Here is a 27,961-nt window from a genome sequence, read left to right on the forward strand (position 1 = left end):
ATATAAATAATCTTATTATTAATAAACTACGCTTTCAGACCCGCCAGTTTTAATAACTTGCTGTATACCAGCTTCTCTGCTGTAAGACACGGGAGAGTCGTCGTTGTAACTTTCATCTGGTGATAGAAGAGCAGTACTACTCACGTCACCTATTATTATATTGTTGGGATCATCAAATCCTGTTACATCATTTATAGCATTCCCAGTGAACTGTGAAGGTTGAATGTTTGGCAATGTACCTTGAGTAGGTCCGGATACAGTACTAAATACGTCACCAGCACCAGTTGCGCCTTCGAAATTTGTAAATGCGGTTGGATGTTCTACAGCTGCGAAAGGATCATGATTGGGAGCTTGAGCGGTGCTCTGTTGAATGATCTCTGAAAATGGATCGTTATTTGTGGGAGCAGCGCCTCTTACATATCCAAAAGTGGCGGGGTACGTTTGGGATAGACTGTTGACGGCAGTGAACACGTCATCTTCACCCTCATCTTCCTGTTCCTGTTCTTTTACTTCATAACCATGAGAAGCTGTATTAACCTTTCCTGGTGCCACACTCGGTAATGCACCCGGTAATGAATCGAAAACTTTAACTTGTTTCACTGTATGTACAACACCGTGTACATGAGGTGCGTTTGGTATATTTGGTACAGAAGGCGTGAATGATCCATAATCACTTCCATACGATGGACCGGGATTGTAATTAAATTTGGGTGGTTCATAACTGACAGCAGGATAATCGTAGTTTACAGACGGTGGGTCGTAACCTACAGATGGTGGATCGTAGCCTACAGATGGTGGGTCATGATGTTTATGCCCATGGTGACCATGAGAGCCATGGTGTCCGTGACTGCCATGGTGTCCGTGATGTCCATGATGACCATGAAGACCGTGGTGGCCATGATGGCCATGTTCCTTATGAGTAGAATGACCTTTAGACACGGTATGAATTTTCTTCTGATGGTGATGATAATGATGACCGTGTGGTATAATAACATGTGGCTTATGTTGGTGATGATGATGGTGGTGGTGATGATGTTCCTTCTTAGGCTGATGGTGGTGGTGGTGTATTGTAATCACTTTTGTATGATGGTCATGATGGATGAATTCTGGCACATGTAACTTGACGTGATCGCTGAAAATGAAATAAATGAATAACATTTAATTATAAAAATATTGTTTTTACATATATATACATATAATGAGAAAAACATATTGTTAAAATTGACATTCATTTTAGAGACACGCATAAAGCAATGACAAATTAACTAAAGTATTTCGCTTGAGCAATTTTTAATTAAACCTTTTTTAAGAAATAATAAAAGTAGTAAAAGTTCATGCGCTAAGCAATATATCGCTAATAACTGAATATAATAAAAATTCTTATATACATACTGATGTTTTTCTCCATGACCCCCGGCGTCGCTGACGACAAACATAACAAAAAGCACTAAAGCGTATTTTATTAAGTCCATTTTGAATTCACCTAAATATATCTCGATCGAACGAATAATATAAACTTCAGAGACGAGAAACAATATTCACATTTTGTTAACTTAACTCCATTAAACATAGAAAATTTAAATAAAACTAGCCACTGATCATCACAATAATTCAGGCACTGCGCCGTCGCAATGCGGCGCTGGTATGAACAGCGAAATATCGAGAGATGACCATTTATCTTATTTCACTTAAATAAACCCGCGATGTCAACAAAAAGATCACAATTTACTATACACCTCGACGGTACCTTCCGCTACTTTCACTCTTATTTATTTACAGTTACAGTTCAAATTACTTTGTGCATTAATTTGTAGTCAGCTTTTGTAGCACTACCTGAAATGAGTATTTCGCTACCGTTCCAAAACAACGCATTCGATGAGGCCGTTGAATGGATGCCGTAATCGTATTGCATATTAGAGTTATTAGGTTGCGTTCAAAGTTCTATCGGAATTTAATAGAGCTATTGTTGTTTAAGTAATGGAAATACGGATACAACGTTACTGTTGTAAGTATTTTGACCTAATTGTGTGGTTTTATGAATATAATTTGTTTTTATAGCTTCTAGCAGCATTAATCAGTCAAAATTATATATTCACAAAATTTTCATTTTGATTCGTTTTTCTTTTCTGATACGAAATCTGGTCTATCTTCGTCTAGAGTATCACAATCCGGATTTACTTGAGAATTGTGACAGCATCATTTCCATCCAGCCATCGTTCGGAGCAATCATAATGTTTATGGTATAAATATATTTTATTTGATAAAATTACTTTCTACTTTTTAATTATTGAATGCATTAATTACTATACACATGGTGAAGTACTCGTACCAATTTTTGATAAATATAAATAAAATTATTTTGTGAGTTTATTGACTGAACAATGCACTGAAACATTTAAATCTATATTTTCAATTTATTCTAACAATTTTTTTTTATCAGATTTAATTCTGCCAAAAAATATTTAAATAACCGCTGAACTGTGGATGCGTTTTATTGATTTTATCTAGAAGAGTTCATCTACCATGAAAGAACTATAAATATAAAAAAGATTTATGATATCAAACGCTTTATCTCCGGCGGCGTCACAGATGTAACTTGAATTTTATTTCTCATTAAAATGCAATGAAACATATCGATATATTGGTTTCTTTTGAGATATGTACTATGAATATTAAAATTATCCGTGTGTTCATCAATTTAAAAATAATTATGATAATAATTAGAAATGTAATTAAACATAGAAACCAAGTTAATATCACTCTAGAGTAATATTAATGTAATTTATTTATTAGGTCTATGTGCTATGTATACGAGTATATGTTAATTATTTTCTCGTGTATCGAAGAATAAATTCGCAACAAACTGTTGTAAATAATATATATTTATAAGGGTTTATTTTATAAATTTTCTTTATTTATTGTAGACCCAGCTTCAAATAAACAGGAATATCAAATAATTAACAATATTTAATATGGTTTACAATCTTTATTTTTACAGTTTTCTACACAATCATCCATTGTCTTCCGTATTTAAAGGCAGATTATCAATTCCCATGTCAAATTAAATAATATTCTATTCCTACTTTTATTTATAAAAATGTCAAACCAAAAAGTATTCATTACATTCATATAATTCTGTGACTGAATATAACTCAACAGCTGGAAGTGATATAACCTTTAATGATTATTTATAAATATTATATTTAAAATACTTTATAGGCTTACATTATGCTCCCATTTTAGTTCTTCTTGACATGGAAAATATTGACTACTTTAGTTGGAAAATCTCCTCTTGTATATTAATAGTACTTCTTAAAGTAAAGTGACTAACAATCCATTAAAATAAATTATTATCCATCAACATAACAACTCTCTGGCGTGGACAATTTCATACCACTTAATCGTTTCATTGTTTATATTTACGAGATTGTTACTATATCGATTACATTCAATGAAGATTCGTCAGTTGATCGATGTTTTTAATAGGTGATAACACAATCACAAGTAAGCCTAATTTTCTTTGTACAGGCCAACCTCGATATAACAAATCGCAAACTTGTTCCCAAGTAAATATTCTTTATATCAAGTAATTCGTTGAACTGAGGTTTGTTATGCTGAGATTAGGTTGGTCTGAAATTCGTTATAAAGAGGTAAAAAAATTCATCTCAACATTACGCGATTATAGCGAACAACTTCTACTAATAAATGATTTGATCAAAGTATGTATAGTCTACTTAAAAACAATTAGGTAGAAAAAACAATTTTAAGGGATTCTAATTAAAAGAAACAAACAAAAAAAAAATAATAAAAGCAGTATTATGATACTGCTTTTATTTTATTTTTTTTTTGTTTGACAGAGTTGGGTGGCTATTGAAAAGAAAATGAGCGTCGCGGGACGCGGACGCAGTTGCAGGATGGCCGAATGTTACGAGAGTAACCTTAGCCTTCAATACGGTTTTATGACATTTGATTCTATATCACATTATTATTGCATATTATTAATATACCATTAATATGGCATGGCATTTAATACTGGCATGTAACACTATTTCTTATTTTAAATATGATTGAGCTGTCATTATAAAACAATTGGACTATATCGTGGGGCATTCTAGAAAAAGATAGAGACATTGAAGCATCATCGTAAAACGATAATATTATTTTGGCCATCCCAAACTACTGAAATTACAAAAGCGTTATTTATCGAGCTATGCTTACAATATTTTGGCGATCATGTACAAAAGGGCTTATTTTTCTATACAAAGCGGACGAAGGTTGTATTTAGATGGTTTTCTAGTGGTTCCGCTGCAAACTCCATAATTCCAAAAAATATCTCGGCTTTGTATAATATTTTAACAAAAAATTCTCAGAAACACCCTTGAGTTTCGTAGTTTTCAGTAATACATTCTTTGCTTCCGCAAGCACACACAGCTATTTGTCCTGAAAGTGTTTTACTTGTTTCGGACATCGGAATAGGTGTGATGATGTTATCCTTCCTCGCCCAAATCGGTCGAGGAGATATCCTTAATAGTGTAAAGTTGAAGGACATGCAGCCACGTCAAAACCATTATAAAGAAATTAACTTGTATAATGTTAATTGTTACGACATAGCTAAAAAATTACATTCGTTTATATAATCAACATATTACTTTTGGCTATACTTTTACCAAGGAAACTAGAAGTAAATAGGTTTTATTTGTTTATATTTTTACCATATATTTTTTTGAATTATTCGAACGGACATCAGATAAAATTACTAAGAAATACACTTAACTAAGAATCATTTAACAGAGTCTATTTTTTAAATAGATTAAAACACAATGCTAGAAGAATGCGAGAATTTCTGTATATAGTATATATAACAGGTATACTGATAGACTGTTTAACATTTGCTTGGTATTGAGGCTTGCACACAAATAGGCTATTTGACAATGCGAAAAATAAATTTTGAATTATTGTAATCACTGTATATTATGAGTTTAAAAATGGTTATTTACTAACGAAACTTGAAAATAATACTTAATTTATTCAAAAATCAATAAAAAAAATGCATTTTTTCAAACGTTTGTCACGTGACACAAAACGCTCCTGATTGACCGGGCTTATGATGAAGTCACTTTCTTGTAAACATTGCTTTTCTACTATACGTACCACAGATTCAAATACAGCAAAGTGACGTCACCGACCCCTTTGCAGCGCCATATTGTCCAAGTAGCGTTTTCGCGCGTTATTTAAATATGGAATTTTTATTATGATATTTTTCGGCAAATATGTACTAGAAATAAAAAAACAACTTTTATCGAGTTCCTTAACCTACCTACTAAATAATATAAAATGGATTTTAAAAACCAGTCAAATAGCCTATTGTAGCGTGGACGAGACAACTACTTTTCCTCTTAACTATTATTTTTGCACAACCTACATAGAACTGATTGAAATCGATTTTAAGAAAATTTGATTAAATTAATTTGTATTTTTAATATATTACTGGAAATATTTGAATAATTTTGGGTTTGGAAAATAAATTAGTGGCTAAAATTAACATAAAAGAACAACAGATTTCTGTATTTTACATACATTAACAGCCTCTAAATATCCCACAGCTGAACTAAGGCCTCCTCTCCCATTTAGAAAAAGGTTTTTGAAACATATTTCGTCACGCTGTTTCAATGCGGATTGGAGGAATAAATAAACATGAGAACATAACAGTTTCGTCGACATCAAAACTAATTTATTGGCATTATTTAAGAGATTTTTCAAGCCATTGGTATCGCGTCAACTCGATTTCGCTGTGGCTTTATTAATGTATTTTTTTTATTTTTTAATATATATTGTGTATTTTCCAAACATAAAACCATTGATCTGAAAGTAAATTCTCAAAAAAAGACCTATGCGACCATAAGTATTGAAATAGCAACCAATACGTAAAATTGTGACGTCTCTGACTTGATGTGAAATGAAACAAAAGTATGTTTATATTAATATATTTTTCGTAATCAACATATTAAGTAGCCAGCTTTAGTGAATTAAAAAATATATAAAAAGGTTGGTCCAGATATTCGCAACACATTTGGCCATTTGCAATTAATTTTTAAATAAATTTATTGACTATTTTTTGTTTATAAAACATCGCAAAGCTTGTTTATATGGTACATCACTAACGCTGGCTTTACAAACTTAACTTATAAATAATAAAAAAAACATCGATAAATTAGTATAAAAGCGTAGAAATAATTTATTAATAAGCAAGCATTCTTTGGCATAAAGTAAGAAATTCCTTAAAACAATAAGCTGTGTCTTCACAAAAAAATGGCTAATTTTATTCAGTCAACACGCGGTGGTCAATAAGATTACTTTTATTAAACTAACTTAAAATAAAGAAATATTAAATTTCAATTATTTTTTTAAATATTATTCTGATTTTTCCAAAGAATCGCAAGCAATTGCTTTTCCAGCTGGAAATACAGTAATTGCCAACCATTTCTGTGGAAACGCAGCATTAAATACTTAACCTACATAATGAGATTATTCTTTTCGTTTTGTACACATTTTTGGTTGTATTTTAAATAACTACTCGGCGACACCATGAACACAAGAAGTGGGGTTTTCATATACATGGCAAATAATATGAAAGAGAAATCAAAGGAGTTCCATGACCCTGAAAAAAAATATTCAATTCATATAAAACCTTTTTTAATTTGGAATAAATACTTTCATATATGAAAAGAAACTCATACCTATTCTCGTATGAACTTGGGAATGTTGAGTCGCTTTGGTTTCACCGTGATATCTCGCGGCAAATCTGGAATACTTAGAGGCAAATCTAGAGGTGCATCTGGCAAGAAATCCGGGATTCCCATGCCCGTGATTCCAATGTTGGGAATTTGATGGTTCTGGACGATCGGTGGCTCGTCGAGGTGCATGTGGTGAAAATGCTCGTGTTCCTCAGCCGGCAGTATTGTATCGAGATGATCGTGGTGATCATGATGCGAATGGTGGTGGTGAATGGTCTTGAACACGGTGTGCGTGTGCTTGATTTTCTTTACTTTATATGGTACATGAATGACCACTTTTTTAGTTCGTCTGTAACAACAATTAGGATTTAAATTTTTTAATCATCGGAATCTCAGAATATATTCAAAAGAGGTTACATATTTAATTAAAATAACTTATTGGACGATTTTGTTATAAAACTAATGACTTTATAGATGATAAACATCATGGGATTAAAACTATTAGTTTTAGGTTTTTTTAATTATTATATAAAGAAAAACGGAGACAATAATCTCTGGAAAATTGTTTAATCGAAATCCACAAAGTTCATTTCGCTGGTACTACTCAGGTTTTTGACAATCAATATATAAAACCTTTTTCAAATACTCTTATTAAAATCTATATCAAATAAAAAAGTTAACTTCAGATATGTTTTATAATTTAAAAGTTTAAATACAAATCGAACAATAAATCGTTGTACAATATTACTTATGTAATAATTTCATTTGTAAATGCGTGATAATTCTATTACGAGTATGCGAACACATGCGAATCACTTAATTATGAAAATAATATACAATAAAAACTAATAACAATGGCTGCGAGCCGGCCTACTGTGTGTGTAAACACACATATTGGCGAAGAAAAGTAAATATTTCCGTCACATGCCACTGAATCTAAGTTTTCCGTGTTACGAAATTGTCAGGGATTTTATACGTCGACCTGAGTAAGCACGGCGGGCGTGAACGTGACCGACCAGATTATAGCATATATATACGTATCTATATGTTTGCAGTTAAAACAGAGGCGATTTGTAGGTTATTATATGTAGGGTATACTGGCCAACTGTGCCTTCTTTCGCATGCTGTCAGGTTTGAACTTGACATCTAGTCTGTAATGTCGAGTATATTATCATCCATTACTAGCAGGCTTAAACAATCGGTGTTTTTATACAAATCTATTGGTATATTAATAAGTAAGGCTATCTTTGCACAGATATTTCAAAACTTAGTCTTTCAATCGGAATCAATAAATATTTTTATTATATTAGAGAGCATTTCGTTGAAATTCTTTCATTATTATAGCACATAATTCGCCAATTTTTTGTGTGATCGTAAGCATTGAAACAAGGATTAGATTAATTATAATAAATACTAAATACATGTTGTAGGTACCTTCCGACATAACGTGTGTAATACTACATTTCCTTTACAGCATTGACTTCACATTTTAGACACGAAATTGTATGCGGTATTTAATTTTTTTGTGGCGTAAAAGTTCAATGACCTAAGTTTTTAAGGACTAGTGTTTGTATATGTTTATCGATAATGTAACAAACGAAAATCCGCATGTTGCACGACAAATTATTTTTATTACTTAAAAAGTAAGTTGTCAGCAAAATATTTGAATGAATTGAATTTGGAATTAATCGGAAAGAACCAAATTTCGGATGCGGTCCTATTCATAAGACTTAAGTATTTTTCCGAAAAATTATCGTATCTTTTGTCAGGCATGAATAATGCAGTTTTCAAAAAGTTTACATTAGAAAGAAACCGTATTATGAAACAACACGATAGATAATTGACTAATATTTTCATATGAATTTTGACGTTACATCAAGTAAACTTTAGAAAATACACATAACGGTATACTTTACATATATTTTCTGAAGTTCACTTACTGTAAAGGTAGAGATTTAATTTCTTCAGAATAATTGGTGCTCACTCTAGTAAGGCACTTCACTGCTGGTTAAGATATTCGTACATGTTTCAGAATGTCATTGGATACATATAGATTTCCTCATTATTATCTCTTTCAAACACGTTAATCATATAAAGACAGTGTCCTTGTGGGTGCCTTTTCCGCTTTCAATATTTTTAGCAACTAGGCCAACTAGGTTTTATGGTAATCAAACTTAACACTTAAGTCAAATATTTGTATTTTAAATATCTTTTCCAAAGTCTTACACAAAAGTAAAATAGAGTTAACGATTTTTTCCTTTATAATAAAATAGTTTGTTATTGATTGATAATAAATAAATTGATACTTATAAATACAGAAAGCGTACATCAATATATTAAAATAAATTTCATAAAAAAAATTATATTCATCATATAAAAAAACATCGATTAACGATCTCTTAGAAAACAAAAATTAATTAATGTGTCTTGCTGCACTTACCCTTCCACGCTTGTAAGAAGTATTGCGAGGAATACAGCCAAGCAGAAAAGTAACTGCAAAAAATAAAAACCGATTTAGTAAATATAATTAAAACACGAACTATTGTGTGATTATGATAAATATTTGAATTTCAACTAAAGATAAATTGTTGAAACGTAATGAAATATTAAACACAATATACATGTAAAGAAATATATATACTATGAATCCTTCTTGTTTTTCCTTTTAACATTGTTGTTTCGTTGTAAGCACGCTCGCTGAATCCTCACTAGCAACGAGCAAAAATGAATTATTTAATGATTTGAAGTCGATAAACAAATAAATCCCAAGAACTTACTATGTTGTAAAGCTTGAAATAAATACCTAAAATATTTTAAACATAAAACACAGAATTCTATAAAAAAGTTAGTAATTATGTTTCTAGATTATTATATTTATAAGACTTATGTGGAAATTTGATTAAAATCCATTATCCTTATGGAATATTATCCCGAACGACCTTGAATAACCTTGAAAATCAATGCTAAACCTACACGCTATTAACAAAAGAAATAAAAAAAAGTATGTATGCAAAATGAAAACCGAAAGTTATTAATTATACTAATTGATTACGAATATCAGTGGGAGCCATATTATTAACGTGTAAAAACCAAACATACCACCGATCGACAATCCATAGTGTGGTAGCTATTGTTTCTAAACAATGTAATGGAAAGCACTTGTGACGTCGATAAATAGTGAAAAGCTCGCGACGCGTAACCACGGGAATCAATACGGATTATATATATATGAAGCAATGTTACCGCACGTGAAGACGAATCGATAATGAAAGCCGATGCAATTGTTAATACTTATATATGCCACACGATCCAGAGCCACCCATCCCTCATTAGAAAACATTTCCCACAACGATTTAAATAATACACTAGATCTTTCTGCAATTAAACGATCGGTTGTATATAATGTTACTGTAATCGAAGATGATATTGATTTCATTACGGTTTTGTAAGTTATTTCGATGGTTTTCGACGTGGAACATTCGATTTTCATGGCGATTCACCGAAACGAACTTTGCTTATGATGATTATGTATAATTATTAAATTATGATGACCCAGTTTCATTATTGTAAATAAATCGATTAATGATGACGACATACTAAGGGAAGTCTTTTTCGTAAATTCGTAATAAGCTTGTTGTAAGATTTGAAAGATGAGTTAAATGTGGACGATGACAAGAATTAAAAAAATACATGAAAGATGAATGATGCGCTAGCAAGATTTTGATATAATTTAAATAAAGAAATCTCAATCCAGAAGATATCAGTAAACTTCATCTGTTTTTTTTTTCATAGGTTTTTTTAACAGTCAACGAACAACTGCTTAAGTATAAATTAAAAAAAAAAACAATTGCCATAATATATAATATCGTAAACACTGAGTATATGGAAAATATTTGAGAATCTAGTAAAAAATATATGTACATATGTAACACATATTTTACGAATATCGTTAAAAATGTAAAACAAAAATAAATTAATATTCTGTTTTTTTTTTACATATTTAATTATATGTTTACGCAAGAAACCAATGAAACTCATTAAACTATTATTCGTTAAGGAAATAAAATCGATTATGGAACTTAATTACTATTACGGCGATCGCATATAGTCTAGTTCAATAAAACTCGTGCAATTAATTAAAAATTCCACCAAATGAAGCGTAAGGTAATGTTAATTATCATATAAACGTTAATTATTGAAACTATTGCCTTAATAAAACCTCCTTAGACAGAAAGTTGGATGAACACTTGCTACTCACTATTCTCAAATATGTGTAGAGAGTCGAGATGACCGGTGGTTACAACGCATGCATCTAAACCGATGATTGCATAGGCAAAGCACCGCTGAATATTCATTTGCATAATTTGTGTTTAAAATTCATCTCGTGCTCGGCGGTGAAGGAAAACATCGTGAGGAAATCCGTATGTGTCTAATTTCATAGAAATTCTGCCACATGTGTATTCCACCAACCCGCACTGGAACAGCGTAATGGAATACATTCCCAACCTTTTCCTCAAAGGGAGAGGAGGTCTTAACTCAGCAGTGGGAAATTTACATGCTGTTGTCGTTGTTGATGAATCATATAATTAATAGTAAAATTTTGTTATGATTTTATACGAATTATTTATAAAAGGTCACAAGGTTATATTATGTAATATAATCTTTGACTTTTCACCTTGCGATCGCAATTGATTTGGGTCGAGTTCAAAGTTAAACACTTTCAATTGGCTTTGAAAAAAAATTTATATTATAACACTAACGTAATAATTATGCAGTTACAAAAAAAAAATTGTAAACGCGAAAATTAAATTTTTAGTTCGTCAAAACGTTTGTATAAGAGCCAAATTATTAAAGTCAACAACAGCCTGTAAATTCCCACTGCTGGGCTAAAGGCCTCCTCTCCCTTTAAGGAGAAGGTTTGGAACATATTCCACCACGCTGTTCCAATGCGGGTTGGTGGAATGCACATGGGGCTGAATTTCAAAGAAATTAGTCACATGCAGGTTTCCTCACGATGTTTTCCTGCACCGCTGAGCACGAGATGAATTATAAAGACAAATTAAGCACATGAATCAGCGGTGCTTGCCTGGGTTTGAACCCGCAATCATCGGTTAAGATGCACGCGTTCTAACCACTGGGCCATCTCAACTCTTTTTATATTATTTATATAATATTAATGTATTTTCTTAAAATGCACGTTACATTAGAACTTAAAGTTAATTTTAATTAAAAATAAACTATAATAATTAATTAATACTTTATTATTATTGAAAATGTTCCCTATGTTTGTTTTATTTTATTAATATTCATTGTATATGATTGATAGATCCTTTCATACAATTAAGCAATAACAGCTTTACAAAAACCGAAGGTTGATGATGAAGTTTTTCTCAGGAACTACGAAGTTAAATAAATTATTCAACAGCTGGTCACAATTACTAATTTTTACCAATTATATATTGTATTTGAAAATTATAGATATGCTTTGATATCAAGCGTTTTTGATGTCATATGTTATGAATTCAAATTTCTAGAGAATAGTTCGACTACACACATATAATCAAATTGAAGTGCCTGTTGTCTGTAAAATTAAAATAGCCATTTCTTACTCAACATATACCAAAATAACATTTTTTTTTGTCCGTCTGTCTGTTTGTTCCGGCTAATCTCTGGATGGCTGATTTTGATGAGACTTTCACTGGCAGACAGCTGATGGAATAAGGAGTAACTTAGGCTACGACAGTAACTTTTTTGTTACATACAAATGCGCATGAAGTCTTTGGCATGACTGGTATTAAAACAATATTTTTTTTCATTAAACACAAATGTGTACGAAGTCGCTAACATAGCTAGTATTAATAAAAAATAAATTTGTTCAATAAATGTTTTTATTGTACGTAAAATATTTTTTTATTTACTAAGGAGTCAATGTGAAGACAAGGGTGAATTATCCATGGCATGTAGAGCGATCAGTGGTAAAAAATAGGAAATAAGTTACTACAATTAATTGTTGATGGAATGAATTTAAATAATTTTCTTCTTTTTAAATACCATCAAGGCAAATATTCAGCTATATACTTCGGAGCTTCTCCTTATGAATGTGCATAATGCACGCGATTAAAAACTTCTAAATTTAAAATTTCATCAATTACATGTTTTTATTAATTAGTTTATTCCAATATATATTTTAATAATTTTTATAAGTAATAGCCATCAATTTCGTAAATCCTCGTATAAGTATTCCTTGACTTTGAGAGAATATAACTTTGGTAAACATTTAAGTAGCAATGATCTTGAACGTAAATATAAATTCTCTTTAGCATATACGTGATTCTTACGCTTATTACACGAAGCGTTCGTATTTCGATTGATATCTAGAACACAATGAAAGTGGTGAGGTAACTTCCTGGCTTGAGTGGCCGCCGCGTTCTTGCAAAAAAACGACGTACGCGCAGCACAGATATAGAAAAACTCTTGTAAATCTGTTAGTACACGAACTTCATTATTTTGTGAAATGTTAATTAGGTTATAAGTAAGTTATACTAAAATATGCAGGGAAGAAATGTTTCGTTCGTGTTTTCTTCGTTATAATTTATAAGAAACTAATTGTCACCCGCGGCTTAGCAAACGCATCAGGCGTTGGTTGTCATGTGTTAGGCAATAAAGTATCCTATGTCCTTTCAATGGAGTTCAAGATTGCTTCAAAGCAATTTTTTTTCAAATCAGTTCCTTGGTTCGGCAGTTAAAGAGCGACAGATAAACAGACAGACCGAGTTACTTTCACATTTATATTATTAATATAGATAAAATAAAACGAATGTCTAATTTTTTTTAATGTATTTATTTCCGAAATTACACGACCATCTTAATCTATCAGTCTTATGTAAATATAAATAGAGAAGTGAAATAAATTATTACATAAACACACGAATCATTGGTGGGATACTATAATGTTACTGTTTGTTGGTCGTTTTCGGAGCGTCCGCGACCGTCATCTGCTGTGGGATGGAGTAAGCTTGCGAGTAAGTTTGGGCGACGTACGGACCGGAGCCAGCCTGCTCTTGGAGTTTATCCGCTTCCTCTGGCGCCACTGGGCACATGCAGGGCACGAGTTGTACGTGTTGTAGGGAGACTGGGGTGAGACTTGCTCCAGCTGGCACGCTGATCGGTATCGGCGCCATGTTCTGTTGCATCTGCATATCCGGTTGAGCATATTGCTGTTGTTGTACTTGATATATTTTTCTGGACTCATACGGGTACATGTATTGATATCTGTACGGCGACATAGGCTGCACCCATGACTTCTGAGAGGATTGACTTCTGTAACAAACGTTAATATATTTAGCAAATACTGACACATTTACTGACTACTGATGCGATCGAAACGCAATATATTATATACGTAGAAGATATTCGCAACAGAACGCAAGCAACACAAAAAACAATCGCAAATGCTTTATATCTAGCTTAGTAAATAACTTATAATGTAGTATATAATTAAGTAGGTACTGTTTCACCTACCCGGAATCTGAACCCCATTTTAAGAAGAACCCCTCCGTTGAAGCTATTAGCACCAAACTCAGAAGGATGCTCATCTGTAAAGACAGATATTGTATATAAATAATTGTTTAAATCTAGAAGGAAATATTTAAGATTAGTTAAAGATTATGTAATAATAATTTAAATAGCATTTATTTCGCAGTCGCGTTAATGATTTCCCAAATAACATAAATTATAAGATTAAACACACCCCTGTCGTAAAAGGATTTATATAAGTACATTAATATCTGCCAATTATTGTGATGTTAGTGGAAGAAAGCGAAATCGTTGGTAATAAAGAAATAGTTCGAAAGTTAACCATTATTACAAAAAGTAGCGACTGCAGTGCGTGGTTTGTTGCTTTCTATCTATAACGAACGACTTATATTAAAATTACGATCATTTCAATCAAACTCGGTACAAAATTTGAACTGAATATTTTTGGTTTTTTTTTTTTTTAATATAACTTCAAAAGACAAGAATGAAATGTTTTAGTCACCATAGATATAAATACAGGCAATATTTTTGAATTTTATCTTTTTTTTAAACCTTGTACTTCATGGAACATAGTTATAATAATTGTTTTAAGTACGTTTGTAATACTACAGAAGTGCAGAGAAAAGCTAGCAACCTTATATACATATTTTAAAATCTTCTAAGGAGACGTAGGCATATACGCTATTTCGATCCAACATCAACTGCTAAAAGGTATTGGTAAGTAGGATTGGGGGCTTTAATATGGAAAAACACGTACAATAAAGACTTAAATAAAACATTTTCGTCCTTCACCATGAAACTATAGTAACTAACATAAAAAGTTCCAAGGCGTTTTACAAATTTGAACACATGAAATAAATATTCAAAGCTATATAATTTTATTGACGGCATGGCAAATTATAATTTCTGATACATGTTAGCTGACATCGTCAACCTGCTAATATTATAAAGAGGCAAAATTGTTTGTCTGTATATATTAGGAACCCAATTAAAACATAAATCTACCAGTGTTATATTTTTGAAAGCTAACTTATTCCTGACTACTATAACAGATATTTATACGATATAATTTGTATAAACGAAAACCAACTTAATTGTAGGGGATCGAGGGGTTAAAATTGAATGAAATTCAACAATTTCAAGATAACAAATATTGATAGTATTTTTTTATCTTCTCAATCTAACAGTCAAACCTCTGTTATTTATTTTTTTAAACAAAAAGATACTACGTCACGATACACAATCGTTAGTCAACGTATATTCCGTAACAGACCACAGACCAGAATTATCAGTAAAAACTTAAATCACGGCGATATTATTCGTTATCACCTAAAATTAATATAAAAGAATCAGCCATATTGTTTTGTAATATTTTGGTTAAACAATTTTGAAATTACTGACAAAATCTACTGCTTTGTTCAGTTTTGTTTTTCATTTCGAAGTTATTTTCTTATATACCAACTAATAAGCAAACATATGTATGTATATGATAATTTCAAAAGAAGAGTATTACATACATTATAATTTAAACAACTTTTTTTATTTTAACTTTTCATTGAATACGTAATACATCATCATAGTTATATCATCGTAGAAAATCGTATTTTTAAAAAACGTTACAATTGCACATTACACAATACAAAGATATGTACATGTATATGAAAATAAAGGTTCGAATACACATTTGGATAAATATATGAATATGTCATGAAGACAACTATAGCTTTCTTGAATATTACAATCGTATATACATATATCACCGATGATCTTATTGGTAACAATAAATTGTAAACAAATAAATACTTCAGTAGAGTTTATCTGTAGAATATGTATTACATTTGAGATATCACAGTAAATTTTTAATCTGTAGAATCTATGTAAAATACGAATGGATTGTTGCTTTACATATAGATTACTGAATTAACTGCTTTGAATGGTACAGAAATTACTATCAGTCTGAGAAATAACTATTATTTCAGTTTGTTTTCAATTATTTTATATATAAATAATCACAATATTCCGATATTGACTTAACTGATTATTGTTCGACGCTTCTGTTCATTTATTTATTATACATCCAGAAACAAGTCTGTTTTGAGGATAAATAAAATGACTATTTAAAAGAATAACAAGCAAAACTGTTATGTACTAGAATATTGTTAAGAATATATGTGCTTAGAGTTATTTAATTAAAAGCAAAGACAACACGTAGTGAAATGTGTAGTAGTCACTTATTTGTTACTTATGTGGTTATCTCTGCGTTTGTAACTTTTTCAAATATTCGGCCAGTTACAGACTACACAATATAATTTACTGAATCACGTTAAAATCATATTTTCTTATCAACTTTTCAGACACCCATTAAAAAAGGTTTTAATTCAATTATAGATTATGCGATAATTAAAAAGGATATTTCCGTGACTTGATAATTTAATTGTTTTAAATATGACGTCAACGTGAAAAACAAAGTTATTTTTATTTATTCAGGTGAGCTAAAATTGTCATTATATCGTATTCATAGTATCACACATATACAACCAAATGTGTAATCGAAGCTTTATTTTAATATACATACATACACAGATAACTTTATGATAAGACTGCTGCAGTTTTGTTAGTTTGTGTATTAAAATAAATCGGCATCACAGCCCTTATGGCGTCCTGTTATTGAAAAACGAGCCGCACCATGAGCTAAGGGTATGGGTAATGCGTTCGTGGCTTTACACCGATCAGGCTAATGGTCAATACATTGATTTACTAGCTATAGTTATATTCTATTTTAGTTATAAGAAAAGCACATGAAATAAATATTTCACAAAAACTTCGCATTGCAATTCAAAAACTTATAAATATGTTAGTATAATATAAAATAATCTATTATCATTGTATTAGTTATCCTGTACTAGTTTATAAATAAAACACTAAAAATCTTATTATATATAATATATGTATAAACTTATAATAGCTATGGCACGGTATGGTTTATTAAAAAAAAATACAGACGAATTGATAACCTCCTCCTTTTGGAAGTCGGTTGAAAACTAATTAAACAGGAGTAAAAATTATTACACTAAACCTATTTTATATCTATCAAGATAATGATGATGTTATCTTTACTAAACCATCAAACTACGAGTATATTTATAATTATGATTGTTACTTATTAACGAGGATAAATTACTGCATCTTAAAATTAACTTAAAAAGTAGTTCTACACTCGTATCACCGCAGGGTATTCCATCCGAGTTAAATATAAAAAAGAGTTTGAAATCGTTGTCCAATGATTAATGATTTCATATTATATAAAATGCGATAATTAATCGTTGAAGTAAACTCAGTAATTACGAAGCGCAGACAGACATATGGATGCCTCGAGTTAATCAATGTCTAGTTAAAAACTAATTTTGAAATGATAAGTTACGTACATTCTTGTTATATTCACTTTAAGATAATATCCTTTTTTATATAGACTTGCCCTGGGCTTTTATTCCGTAAATACTCTGAACTTTGATTACAACTCGTTCGTGAAATATCGGAAAGTGATTTTCGAAATTTCGAATAGTACTTCTTAATAAATTATTAATTAAAGGTTGCGATTATTAATAATATGCAATAATCAATACTTATAATAAAATTCGATTATCTGTTTGTAATATTAAAATAAACGCTTTTCACTATACGTATATGCGTACACGGCCCTCATATAAAATAAAAATTTTTACAATTTACTCTGGCTGTTTGTTTATTCCGACTAATCTCTAAATCGGCTGGAACGATTTTGACGGGACTTTCACTGGTAGAAAGCTGATGTAATCAGGAGTAACTTAGGCTACGACAATAATTGTAGATTCAAACGGTATTTTTAATAAAACTAGCAATGATTATTACGTAATTAAACCAAAGTAAGTACTAAATTTTCATGTGAATTTTAAATTAGACCGTGTAGGCCGTGCGTAGACAATCAATTATTTTAATTTTTATTAAGTGGAACACTCGTTCGCTAAACATAAATATAACGTAATGTTAACTTTTAAATTAAATATTACATTATTGTTATAACAAAGCGAAGCTGTGTCAGCAGTCGAATAAAAAAAAAATTCAATAACATAATTGTACATCGAGTTACATAAGAAGCTGTACATTCTAAAATTTAATTAATTTTACTTTTTCTGGTTTAATCCAGTAGTAGTTTTAGTGGGATTGGACAAGATGTATTATTACATATGTATCTATTTTTTATTTTGCACAGCATGACATGACAATGACAAGGTAAATAAAAAAAAAACTGTGAGCAACAGTAAAGGCGGTCATATCGATTTTTAGCGATTTCTTTCAACGTAGAAATTTTCAAATCCTTTTTAATTTATTAGTTGCATTCTACTTTTAGCGATTTTACTCGTTAAATACGTTCGTGAAGTAAAGTTGTATACTTAATTTTAAGTCGACAAATTCCGAGTTTAGTGTTTTCCACTATTAATTACATATTAATAATGATAAAAATAAATAGTTAAAAATACTATACCTAATGTTCTTAAATATCAGCTCAAATTGTCGCGCAGTTATAGCCAAGTTCATTGAATTCAGTATGGTAAGTTCAATATAAACTGGAGTGAAAAATATTCGTAGACATTATTGATATATTACATTTTTATCTTTATTTAAAGTAATGAGAATTGTTGGTGGTAATAAATATATTAATACCAACAATTCTCATACCAGTGCTATAAATGCGCAGGTAACTCAGTTATTTACCTCATTAGATTCTATTCTGTTAATTCACCCCTCAAGGTGGTAAAATAAGATTGACAACTTATTATAAAGTAACTGTGTTTGCGATTTGGTGCGCTTTTGAATATAAAGAAATTATATTTGTTATATCAGCTATCTGTCAGTGAATATCCCATCAAAATCGATCCAGCCGTTCGAGAGATTAGCCGGAACAAACAGACGGACGGACAAAATTAAAAAAATAATAATAATACTGGGTATATGTACCGTGTGTACATATACATTTAGTAAAAATCGGATATTTTAATATTACAAGAAGACACTCCAATTTTACTATATGTATAGATATTCAATGGAAACATGCAAATTCACTTATATGTTACTGTAGATATATTATTTATATATTATAATTCATATAGTATATATCACATATCACTGTCTGTTTTTTCTAAATCGTGTTATGTACTCAGATTCGAAGTTTCTTAAAGAAAAGTTTTACATCAACACAATTAAGATATATTGTAAATATGTTGAATTATTCAGTAAATGAAAGAAATTTACCTAAGTGAGAAGAATTAAATTTTAATAACACTCTGAAGATATTTGATGTTCTGTTGACTTATTCGTAACTACATTGGCGTCGGCAGCTGTCACAATGAAAGTGTTAACAAAAGTCATGATTCGAAACAACAATGACTTGCCACTCCTATCGCGTCTCATTCATCGCAACGGTACCACCATGTAAATTGAAATTTCGACCAACAATAGATTATCGATAATGGAAAAGTAAGCACTAAAGATTGACAAGCCTATACAAGGATTTGATTTGTTTGTCGGTAAAGTCAACACGATCTTTCATTTGTTTGATATACATTTCTTTTCTTTTTTTTAATCGGACCATATTCTTACGCTAAGATTGAATTAAATTCGGCTCAAAAGAAATTTAAAACCTAATAAGTATATTGTATGTTTCTTTCCATGACAATGTGTTTACAAAAATAAAAACAAATATATAATATAAATTGGAAATCGCAACGTAACAATAAATATATCACATTTGAAATCACCATTTGAACTTACCGATGTCTTCCTGTGCGAATACATTGCACTCGATTTGTTGATAACTAGGACAACGCAGGGCCCTCCCGCACCAATAACTAAAGACAACGAAAATGAGTAAAGGAAGGCTTATAAAAAAGTCCCACTCGTATCAGAACGGAGATGCGCGCACCTAATCCAACCGCGGAATGACCGATCCCCTGGGACCAGTCGTTTTTTATACACGATTTCAGAAACATTCCGACCCTAAAAAGCCGGTCCCCGGCCCGAGCATGAAGTATAATAATAATCTTATTAACTTATCTACACTCCTATCTTTACTTAGAACGTACCGTTATATTCGCCCGAATTTAAAAAGGAGTTTCTTAGACACTGGCCACTTAAGATAATTTCACACTTTTTTATGGATCTGGCTAAGTGTTTGGGACATGGGGGCGAAGGGAAAGGCTCCACCGGCGCTCGGTCTGGTGCTCTCGTAATGGCATGGGAAGGATGTTGCCGACGATCGTGTCGAATCGAGAGGGCTCTATTACAAGTCGCGATGCTCAAACGGATTCATGACTCGTCAACTTTTTCGACGCGTGAAATCCTAAATGGGTGCAGCGTCAACATTTACAATGCAACAACAAAAAATTTCCATCGGTCCCGTAGATTCTTAATTACCTTTGATTGATATTTTACTGAGGGTCTTCATTACTTTTTTATGTTCATTTCCGCTGTCTCGGGATTGTAGGATTCGGATTGAGTTTCGATCGTATGGGATATTAACGTGGGTGGGTTGATTTTTGTTATAAATAGCTTTGAATGGTTCGAATATCGGTGCGCATTTTTTTTTTTAAAATATTAAAAAATAACGGGCCTTTAAATTAAATTCATTTGGGAAAATAATTTTAGAGAATTTTAAAAGACAGATCTTAAGTTTTTACAAACACTTAAGATTTTTTTTTTGTGTAGAAGGATAATTATTTCGTAAAATGTATTTTTATATAGAAGATCGATTTATTAGTAGTTGTTTAATTATATATATATTGTTTCTCAGCGATGTTTACTTTTGGCAAGTCGACTTTGAGAAACGGAAACATCGCTAAAATAATTATGGTTGCAAAATTTTTAAAAAGAACTCCAAATTATTTTTCTGAAACCTTACGATGCTAGCCTTAAGACTTGAAACGCTAAGCTGGTCTAGACTAGCTGTTCAAAGTCTAGTCTATCTGGTAGAAGGCTTATCTGGTGTATGGCTTGTAAATGGCTCTTTACTGGCCAAAGTTCTCTTTGTCTTTCTAGGGAGAAATTTTGGTACTTCATTACCACTACGCTACAAAAATACGGATTACTGGATAAGCTAATAGATTTTTTATACAACACATGTGGTTTAATTCACGACCTTGAATCTCTGTATCCCTAAAAAAAAATTAAGTACATGACAATTCTGAATGGATTTGAAGCCATACTCTCCGATAAACCACACACATCGAAAACGCTGACATATCGGCTCCACAGATTCTATCAACGATACAGTTAAAATATAAAACATTGAAAATACTTTTAGAAAAGAACACACATTATAAAATTTTAATAGCTTAAAGAGAGAGGTTTAAAGCATAAAAATGAGCCATTGTGGTCGCTTTTATTCCATGAATTCACTTAAACTGACCGTCCGTCTTCCTAGATAACAAATAATGGTCATTAACGACAGCGTCCTCTATGATATATAAGTGCTATCAAAAGTAACGAATGACCCGTCTCTGATGAGATAAGCGAGGAAACTAGCCGTTAAGTCACCAAAATTCCCTTTTACAGTTATGATGACATTCTTAGCCCTCGAAATAAGACTAACAACATAATATCCAGTGAAGAGCCTACTTATACGTCTGCTTTGCATGGGAAAACGATTAAAATTTCATCGGTTCTGATAAATGCTACTCGATGCACATTAAGACCATGCTCCCATGGCTTATCATGCTGATTCTATGATATTTGAATTCAAATTGGACGCTGTTCGGTATCCAGAGACATGTTGGAATTTATTTTGACTTTCATTCTTTTATTTATTACTTTCAATCAATTAGGAACATGTTTGTTTTCTTTTTATAATTTCCTACAATTTTAACTGTAACTTAACTTACTCGTTTCGTGAAATGCTTTAGAAAAAATTAATAAAACTTACACCATTCTTTTGGTGTCTGACTTTGTTTTGAGTGTGATACATAATAATTTCTTTCAAGTGTTAATGAAAAGATTATAAGTAAATTTAATACAATTTGTATAAATTCAACTTCAGCTGTTAGTGAGTCTTTATACATTACACATGTACATTTAAACAAATTCCATCCCATAAATCTATTTAAAATTTACTTAACAACAGGATCAATAGACAATATCTTAGTTTCCAATATCAGTGGTGCATTAGCGTTGTAAGGAGTGGTTAATATTTCTTACAACGCAAATGTTTATCGCCGATGGTGACCACTTACCATCAGGTGGCCCATTTGCTCGTTCTCGTATATTAAATAATGTTTTGGTATTGCACTGATTCTTAGTAATTATACAAGTACTCTACTTTCTTAATTTCTGATGTATCTGTTTAAGTAATAATATTGTTTTTAATTACTTCATTTTTTTTATCGAATTTCATATGTAAAAAATATAAGTAAAGATAGTTAATATCTATGAAATGTTAATTGATGCATAAAATAGGTAATATAGTAATCAACCGTTAAAATCATCGAATATATGCTTAAAATAAACATCATGAAATAGTTTTTTTTTTTATAAATTACACATAAGTAAAAAAGAAAATTAAGTAGGAGAAGGTTAAATAAATGAATCATCTTTTAATGTAAAATAAAAATTATATATTTTTGATAAAGAATTATTCTTCGTCATCATCAAAGTTGAATCTTCTCATGCCGTCGAATCGGAAACCGTACGCGGCCGCGTTTTTCACGTCAACTAGCGCCGGATTGCGGTGCTTATAGAAACTGCCATGCCCGTGCGCAGGTCGCGAAGAACCGTTCGGTATTCCATGCGCTTGCCGCGGATAGAACGCTTCGAACTCGCCACTAGATGGCAGTACGCTCTTGATCTCTCCATCCTCAGGATCGTACGGTCGACCCATAGATGTCGCCACCACTAACAACAAGCAAGTCGCGCGTAGCAACAGCTGCAATGAAATATTTTTAAAAGAAAAATTTCAAATAAAAAAAAAAATAAAGAGGACAAGTTACGTACCATAATGGTTGAAGATGTAAATGAAGTGAGCTTATTTAATGGTGATCGTTGCGTAACGAAATGTGACAGGTCGATTTGGCACTCGGTTACCTTGGCGGGGAACGCGGCTAAGCCTAACCGCAATCTGACCTGACGATGTACCACTACGCAAGACTTTCCATTTACGTCACCTGTGCTACCATTAACAAGCTGACCACCGCGCTCTAGCAAGTTGCTTTCAATGCAATTGACATAACAGTATGCTAATTCAAGCAATGTAATTTTTACGGTTGCTACTTTCTCGTACGAACCAACTTTGTTAGGAAGTGAAGACCCTATTATATATGTATATCCTACTTAAAAAATATTTCTTAACTTTGTTTTCTTTTATATTCAGAGTTAATTACTTATCTTAAGAATATTTCGAAAATTCGTTTAACCTCTCTTTATCATTATTTTTTTACAAATAATCATCTATTTACCTAATCAGGTTTTTATTGGTCCGAATCTATTTGAAATAATTTATAAGTGACCTTCAATCTAAAGTCATTTTCGATTTCTCGGACCATATTACCATACTAATAGTTTCAAGTTTAAAACGACTAGGTCTGTTGAAATAAAACCGATTCTCCGTTTTTTATTTATTAATTAATTAAAACACCCCGTATATTATTCACTGGATGGAAAATCAATAGGTTCAAAAATAAGCGACTAAATTATTATCGTAGATTTGAAGGTATTATAATATAAACATAGTGGGAGGGAGATAGCGAAACAAAACACTTCATTTCGTTCCTTTTTATTTTTCAACGAGAACTAACCCTTTTAAAGACATAAAGATTGTCCTTGACTCAAGATCCTCGTACAAACCCCAAGGACATATCATAACCAAATCCATAGAGTTAATTCGTTCCAAGCGGGTTAGCCAAGGCTATTACTCTCGTTTCTGATAAGCAAACCTGGAACAGCAGGTAATTAACAAGCAAATGACCTCACAAAATCAATAGCGCGCTTGATAATTACACATCCTCGTCATCAATAATGTGACACGAGAAAGCTTCAAACGAACGATAGTGTATCTCAAGCATTAGTTGCTATGAAACTTCACATTTTACACCGACATTAGCGAGTTGAACACTCGTGGAATGGGGACAAATGGTAATTCCTATGATTCTCTTTTACCATCAGAAGTGACCCACTGTGTAGATAACCCAATTATGGCTAAGCTGACTGAATAGCATCCAGACCAACAAAGCAACTAAGAATATCTTGAAGACTAATAACATTAAGGAACACTACTCAATAAAGGCATACTCTGAGTCAATGAAAGTCGTCAACGTAGAGTTCGATGCAATTTTTTTTAGTATCAATTACCAAGTCAAACATTTAGATTTTGATGCCTTACAATATGAAAAAGTGCAGGCATATCCAAAAAATAAATACATAAATTACTACTAGTATACTAGTAATGTGATCTGATAACAACATTTATAAAAGTGAAAAACATTTTTAATTTTAAATTGATTTATTTCTTGTTTAAGTAAGCACCCACAAAACAAAAAGATATTTATATATTATGTTAAATAGTATAATAGATAAAATATACATTTGCTTACTATATTTTTACATATAAATGTCTAGATAATTTGTTGCTCAGACCAATTTACTTAAATTCTAATTCCATTAAGATCGTATTCAGTGAAAAAAAAACATTAAATTTCTTGTGACCAAATATTATTCTTAAACATAGTGACGTAGCCTAATGATAAATAATATTTAACGGCGATGTTCGAAAACATCGATTTTTATACTACACCTACTGGAATACAACTATTATTATAGAGACAATAATACTTATATAAAACAGTCAGATAATTCAGTACGTCAACGGAAGTGTAATGAATCAACATTTACCTACTAATCTTTTGGTCTAATAGTAGTTTTTTAATCGATAGTCCCGTAACATTATTATTGATTATTAAGTCCCAATAATTAATCGATTCATTCGTAATTCGAATATTGTTCTAACTTTATTTTAATAACGAGTGTGTTTTAGTCAATTTCATTTAAAGGACGTTTTATATTTCAAGTTCGAATACTTAATTGTTACAAGTGGGTTCCAAATTCAATGTTATAACGACTGAAATTTTAAATTATTAGAATGGTTTCCAAATTTAAATTTAAAGAGAAGTTCCTCAACGCATGTAATAATCTAGATATTGGCGAATGAGACCTAGGCCGATATAAGGGATCGTCTCCGTATAAGTGTAATTGTGCAGTATAAACTTGAGATTTGGGTGACAATATAATATATTAATATTTGTTTCATAATAACAATTCATACCAGTCATTTAGATATTTATTTATTACTAGCTCGTCCTAGGCTTGGCTTAGCTTTGCACGTGCAAAATATATAGATCTATTGATTTAGTAAAGCTCCCACTTACTCATAGTTTTGTTACGCAATGAACAACAATAATCATCTTATATCAGAAGACGTACAACACCTCAATGAAATACCTAAACTTTTCTCATAAAACATTTCGTCTACAAGTGAAAACCGCATGTAAATCCGTTTGATAGTTTTTAAGTTTATCGCGTTCATTGATTTAGTGTGATTGGTCTCAAAATTTGTTTCATACTTTCCTAAATTTACAGTTAGTACATTACTCAGCGAAAAGAACCCCATTCCAAGCAGCCGTATACGACGGATTATATATTATTGTGTCCAAGTCTACTTTTTCATAGAATTGCTAGCTAACATTGGATAAAAATCATCAATGATCATTTTGATGTATTGGAACTACCTAAGCTTATTTCGGATATCATCAACGATTGAACGATTGAATCAATAACAATTAACTATAAACACCTTATCATATGTCATAATTCACTGTGTCATACAATCTGTAAAAAATACAGATTTTTAAACATTACATCAAAAATCGTTATTACGATCTAGTAAACGTTAAGTACGATGGTCACATTTCCGTTGACGGCCTTATATTATAAAAAGGGCGTAACACTCACGTTAGTCAGCAATTGCAAATGAAGACTTAATTGCATTTTAAGCATACAATAGTCGCCACGGATCTAAGGATTGTGATCAAAAACTAACTTAACACAGTACTAATAATGTACTAGCTAGCATTTGATTACGTTTACCACTTGCTTGGGTATTTTTCGGCCATATATTGTTTATTTTGAAGAATAAAACCGCATTGTACTAGCTGACGTATGAGAATTTACTAAACGATTTATTGAGCCAAGAGAAGTAATAGATTTAAAGGGTATCTTCTATGCGGTTTTGGATCGTGCAAAATTCAGCTAATCCGATATAATTCTTTCACATAATGATAGGATTTCATTTTTTGGACGAACTCTTATAAAATATGCTTCAAGTTAAAAGAAGTTACAGATAAATTTATCGGTCTGTTCACATTTTAGGGAACGCTGGCAAAACTATAACTGATATTCCAAAATTTTGCACTGAGATGTCCAAAGATGACAAAACTATGGCGCAATATTTATGGTGGTTATAACAATTTTGTTTAAAAGCAAGTGTTTATAATATATAGTTATTTTTCACGCACGCAATACTAAAAATGGCGTTTAAACTTTACAATTTGGTACAAACGTGAAGCGTTCTTCGATAAGTTGTAGTACAGTACAACCGAATAGATCTCTTGAATCTTTACTGATTTTATTATCATATTAGCTGTTTTAGAAAACATTATAGAGTATCATACTTAATGCCATGCTGATTTTTTGCGGCGGTAAATCGAACCTGAACCAAACGTTGTGTACTTTTAGGCCGAAGCCGAAAGGCAATATGACGTTAGCAGATTGAGCTTACACAGCCAAATAAAAAAGCAACGCCAGGTTTATTAGGGCCCGTTAATTAATTAATTACATCTCAAACGCAATTCGAACGCCGCAGCCTCAGCAAGCTGCAAGCTTCAGACACAAAGATCCAGGACGAGTATTGCAATTATTTATTGTAGATTGAATTGTGACTATTGATCGCTTACCCGCAAGGCCCGTTTATTAAAAAAAAAAGTTTATCATACACCAACATATCGAAGGCAATAGTAACAAGGTAACTTGTTCAATTACATTCTAATTAACAAATTCGCTAATTAGCTAACGTACCTAGAATACAATACAGACTTATACCATTATAACTTCGAATAAATAGCAGACATATTATAATTATTCTACAACAATAAAAGGAATTGTTCTCTATTAAAATATACTGTGGCTATTGATATTGCTAGATACTAATACAATTATGTTCACAACGTTCAATTTTTTATTCAAATCAGATAAAATATGCGATACACATGTAGGCAATGCAAATACTCTTATAAATAAGAAAAATCGTGCCTTTCATTTCAAATTGTTCATAATCCTCAAAAATAAAGATTAAATCACTGAAAAAAAGTATAATTTTTTTTTATTCAAAACAATTATAAAATTATTCCACAGATACTTTTGGTTGTTTTAAAAAGCATTGATATACCACAGATTATAAATCTGTATGGGTAAGGCGTCAAAAGGCATAATATAATTCATTGGTGCTCTACAGAAAGTTAACAATATTAAATTTATCTACAACCATAGTTTACGGTTCACGCGTGATCGACCACAGATTATTAAACGGACTACGAAAAAATTACAGGCACATTAATTAG

The 27,961-nt window shown here is 31.3% G+C and overlaps 4 protein-coding genes across 4 annotated transcripts; all 4 read right to left on the bottom strand.

Annotated features, from left to right (window-relative positions):
* On the bottom strand, nucleotides 1–1,644 carry LOC124543282. The gene is made up of 2 exons (XM_047121443.1): nucleotides 1,393–1,644; nucleotides 1–1,132 (listed from the first exon to the last, which is right to left on the bottom strand). Exons 1-2 carry the CDS (start codon nucleotides 1,470–1,472, stop codon nucleotides 19–21), a joined length of 1,194 nt encoding a protein of 397 aa, XP_046977399.1. The 5' UTR covers nucleotides 1,473–1,644; the 3' UTR covers nucleotides 1–18.
* A 4,324-nt stretch (nucleotides 1,645–5,968) lies between these two features.
* On the bottom strand, nucleotides 5,969–9,992 carry LOC124543194. Its single transcript, XM_047121295.1, has 4 exons — nucleotides 9,834–9,992; nucleotides 9,175–9,227; nucleotides 6,738–7,083; nucleotides 5,969–6,658 (listed from the first exon to the last, which is right to left on the bottom strand). Exons 1-3 carry the CDS (start codon nucleotides 9,849–9,851, stop codon nucleotides 6,738–6,740), a joined length of 417 nt encoding a protein of 138 aa, XP_046977251.1. The 5' UTR covers nucleotides 9,852–9,992; the 3' UTR covers nucleotides 5,969–6,658.
* A 3,594-nt stretch (nucleotides 9,993–13,586) lies between these two features.
* LOC124543225 lies at nucleotides 13,587–20,233 on the bottom strand. Its single transcript, XM_047121357.1, has 3 exons — nucleotides 20,079–20,233; nucleotides 14,256–14,329; nucleotides 13,587–14,054 (listed from the first exon to the last, which is right to left on the bottom strand). The coding sequence occupies exons 1-3, from the start codon at nucleotides 20,100–20,102 to the stop codon at nucleotides 13,688–13,690; spliced, it is 465 nt and encodes a 154-aa protein (XP_046977313.1). The 5' UTR covers nucleotides 20,103–20,233; the 3' UTR covers nucleotides 13,587–13,687.
* Nucleotides 20,234–22,889: 2,656 nt separating this feature from the next.
* On the bottom strand, nucleotides 22,890–25,618 carry LOC124543388. Its single transcript, XM_047121602.1, has 3 exons — nucleotides 25,612–25,618; nucleotides 23,289–23,602; nucleotides 22,890–23,220 (listed from the first exon to the last, which is right to left on the bottom strand). Exons 1-3 carry the CDS (start codon nucleotides 25,616–25,618, stop codon nucleotides 22,930–22,932), a joined length of 612 nt encoding a protein of 203 aa, XP_046977558.1. The 3' UTR covers nucleotides 22,890–22,929.
* Nucleotides 25,619–27,961: the final 2,343 nt, after the last annotated feature.

The sequence above is a fragment of the Vanessa cardui genome, chromosome Z, assembly GCF_905220365.1.
Source record: "Vanessa cardui chromosome Z, ilVanCard2.1, whole genome shotgun sequence".
In the NCBI taxonomy this organism is placed as follows: domain Eukaryota; kingdom Metazoa; phylum Arthropoda; class Insecta; order Lepidoptera; family Nymphalidae; genus Vanessa; species Vanessa cardui.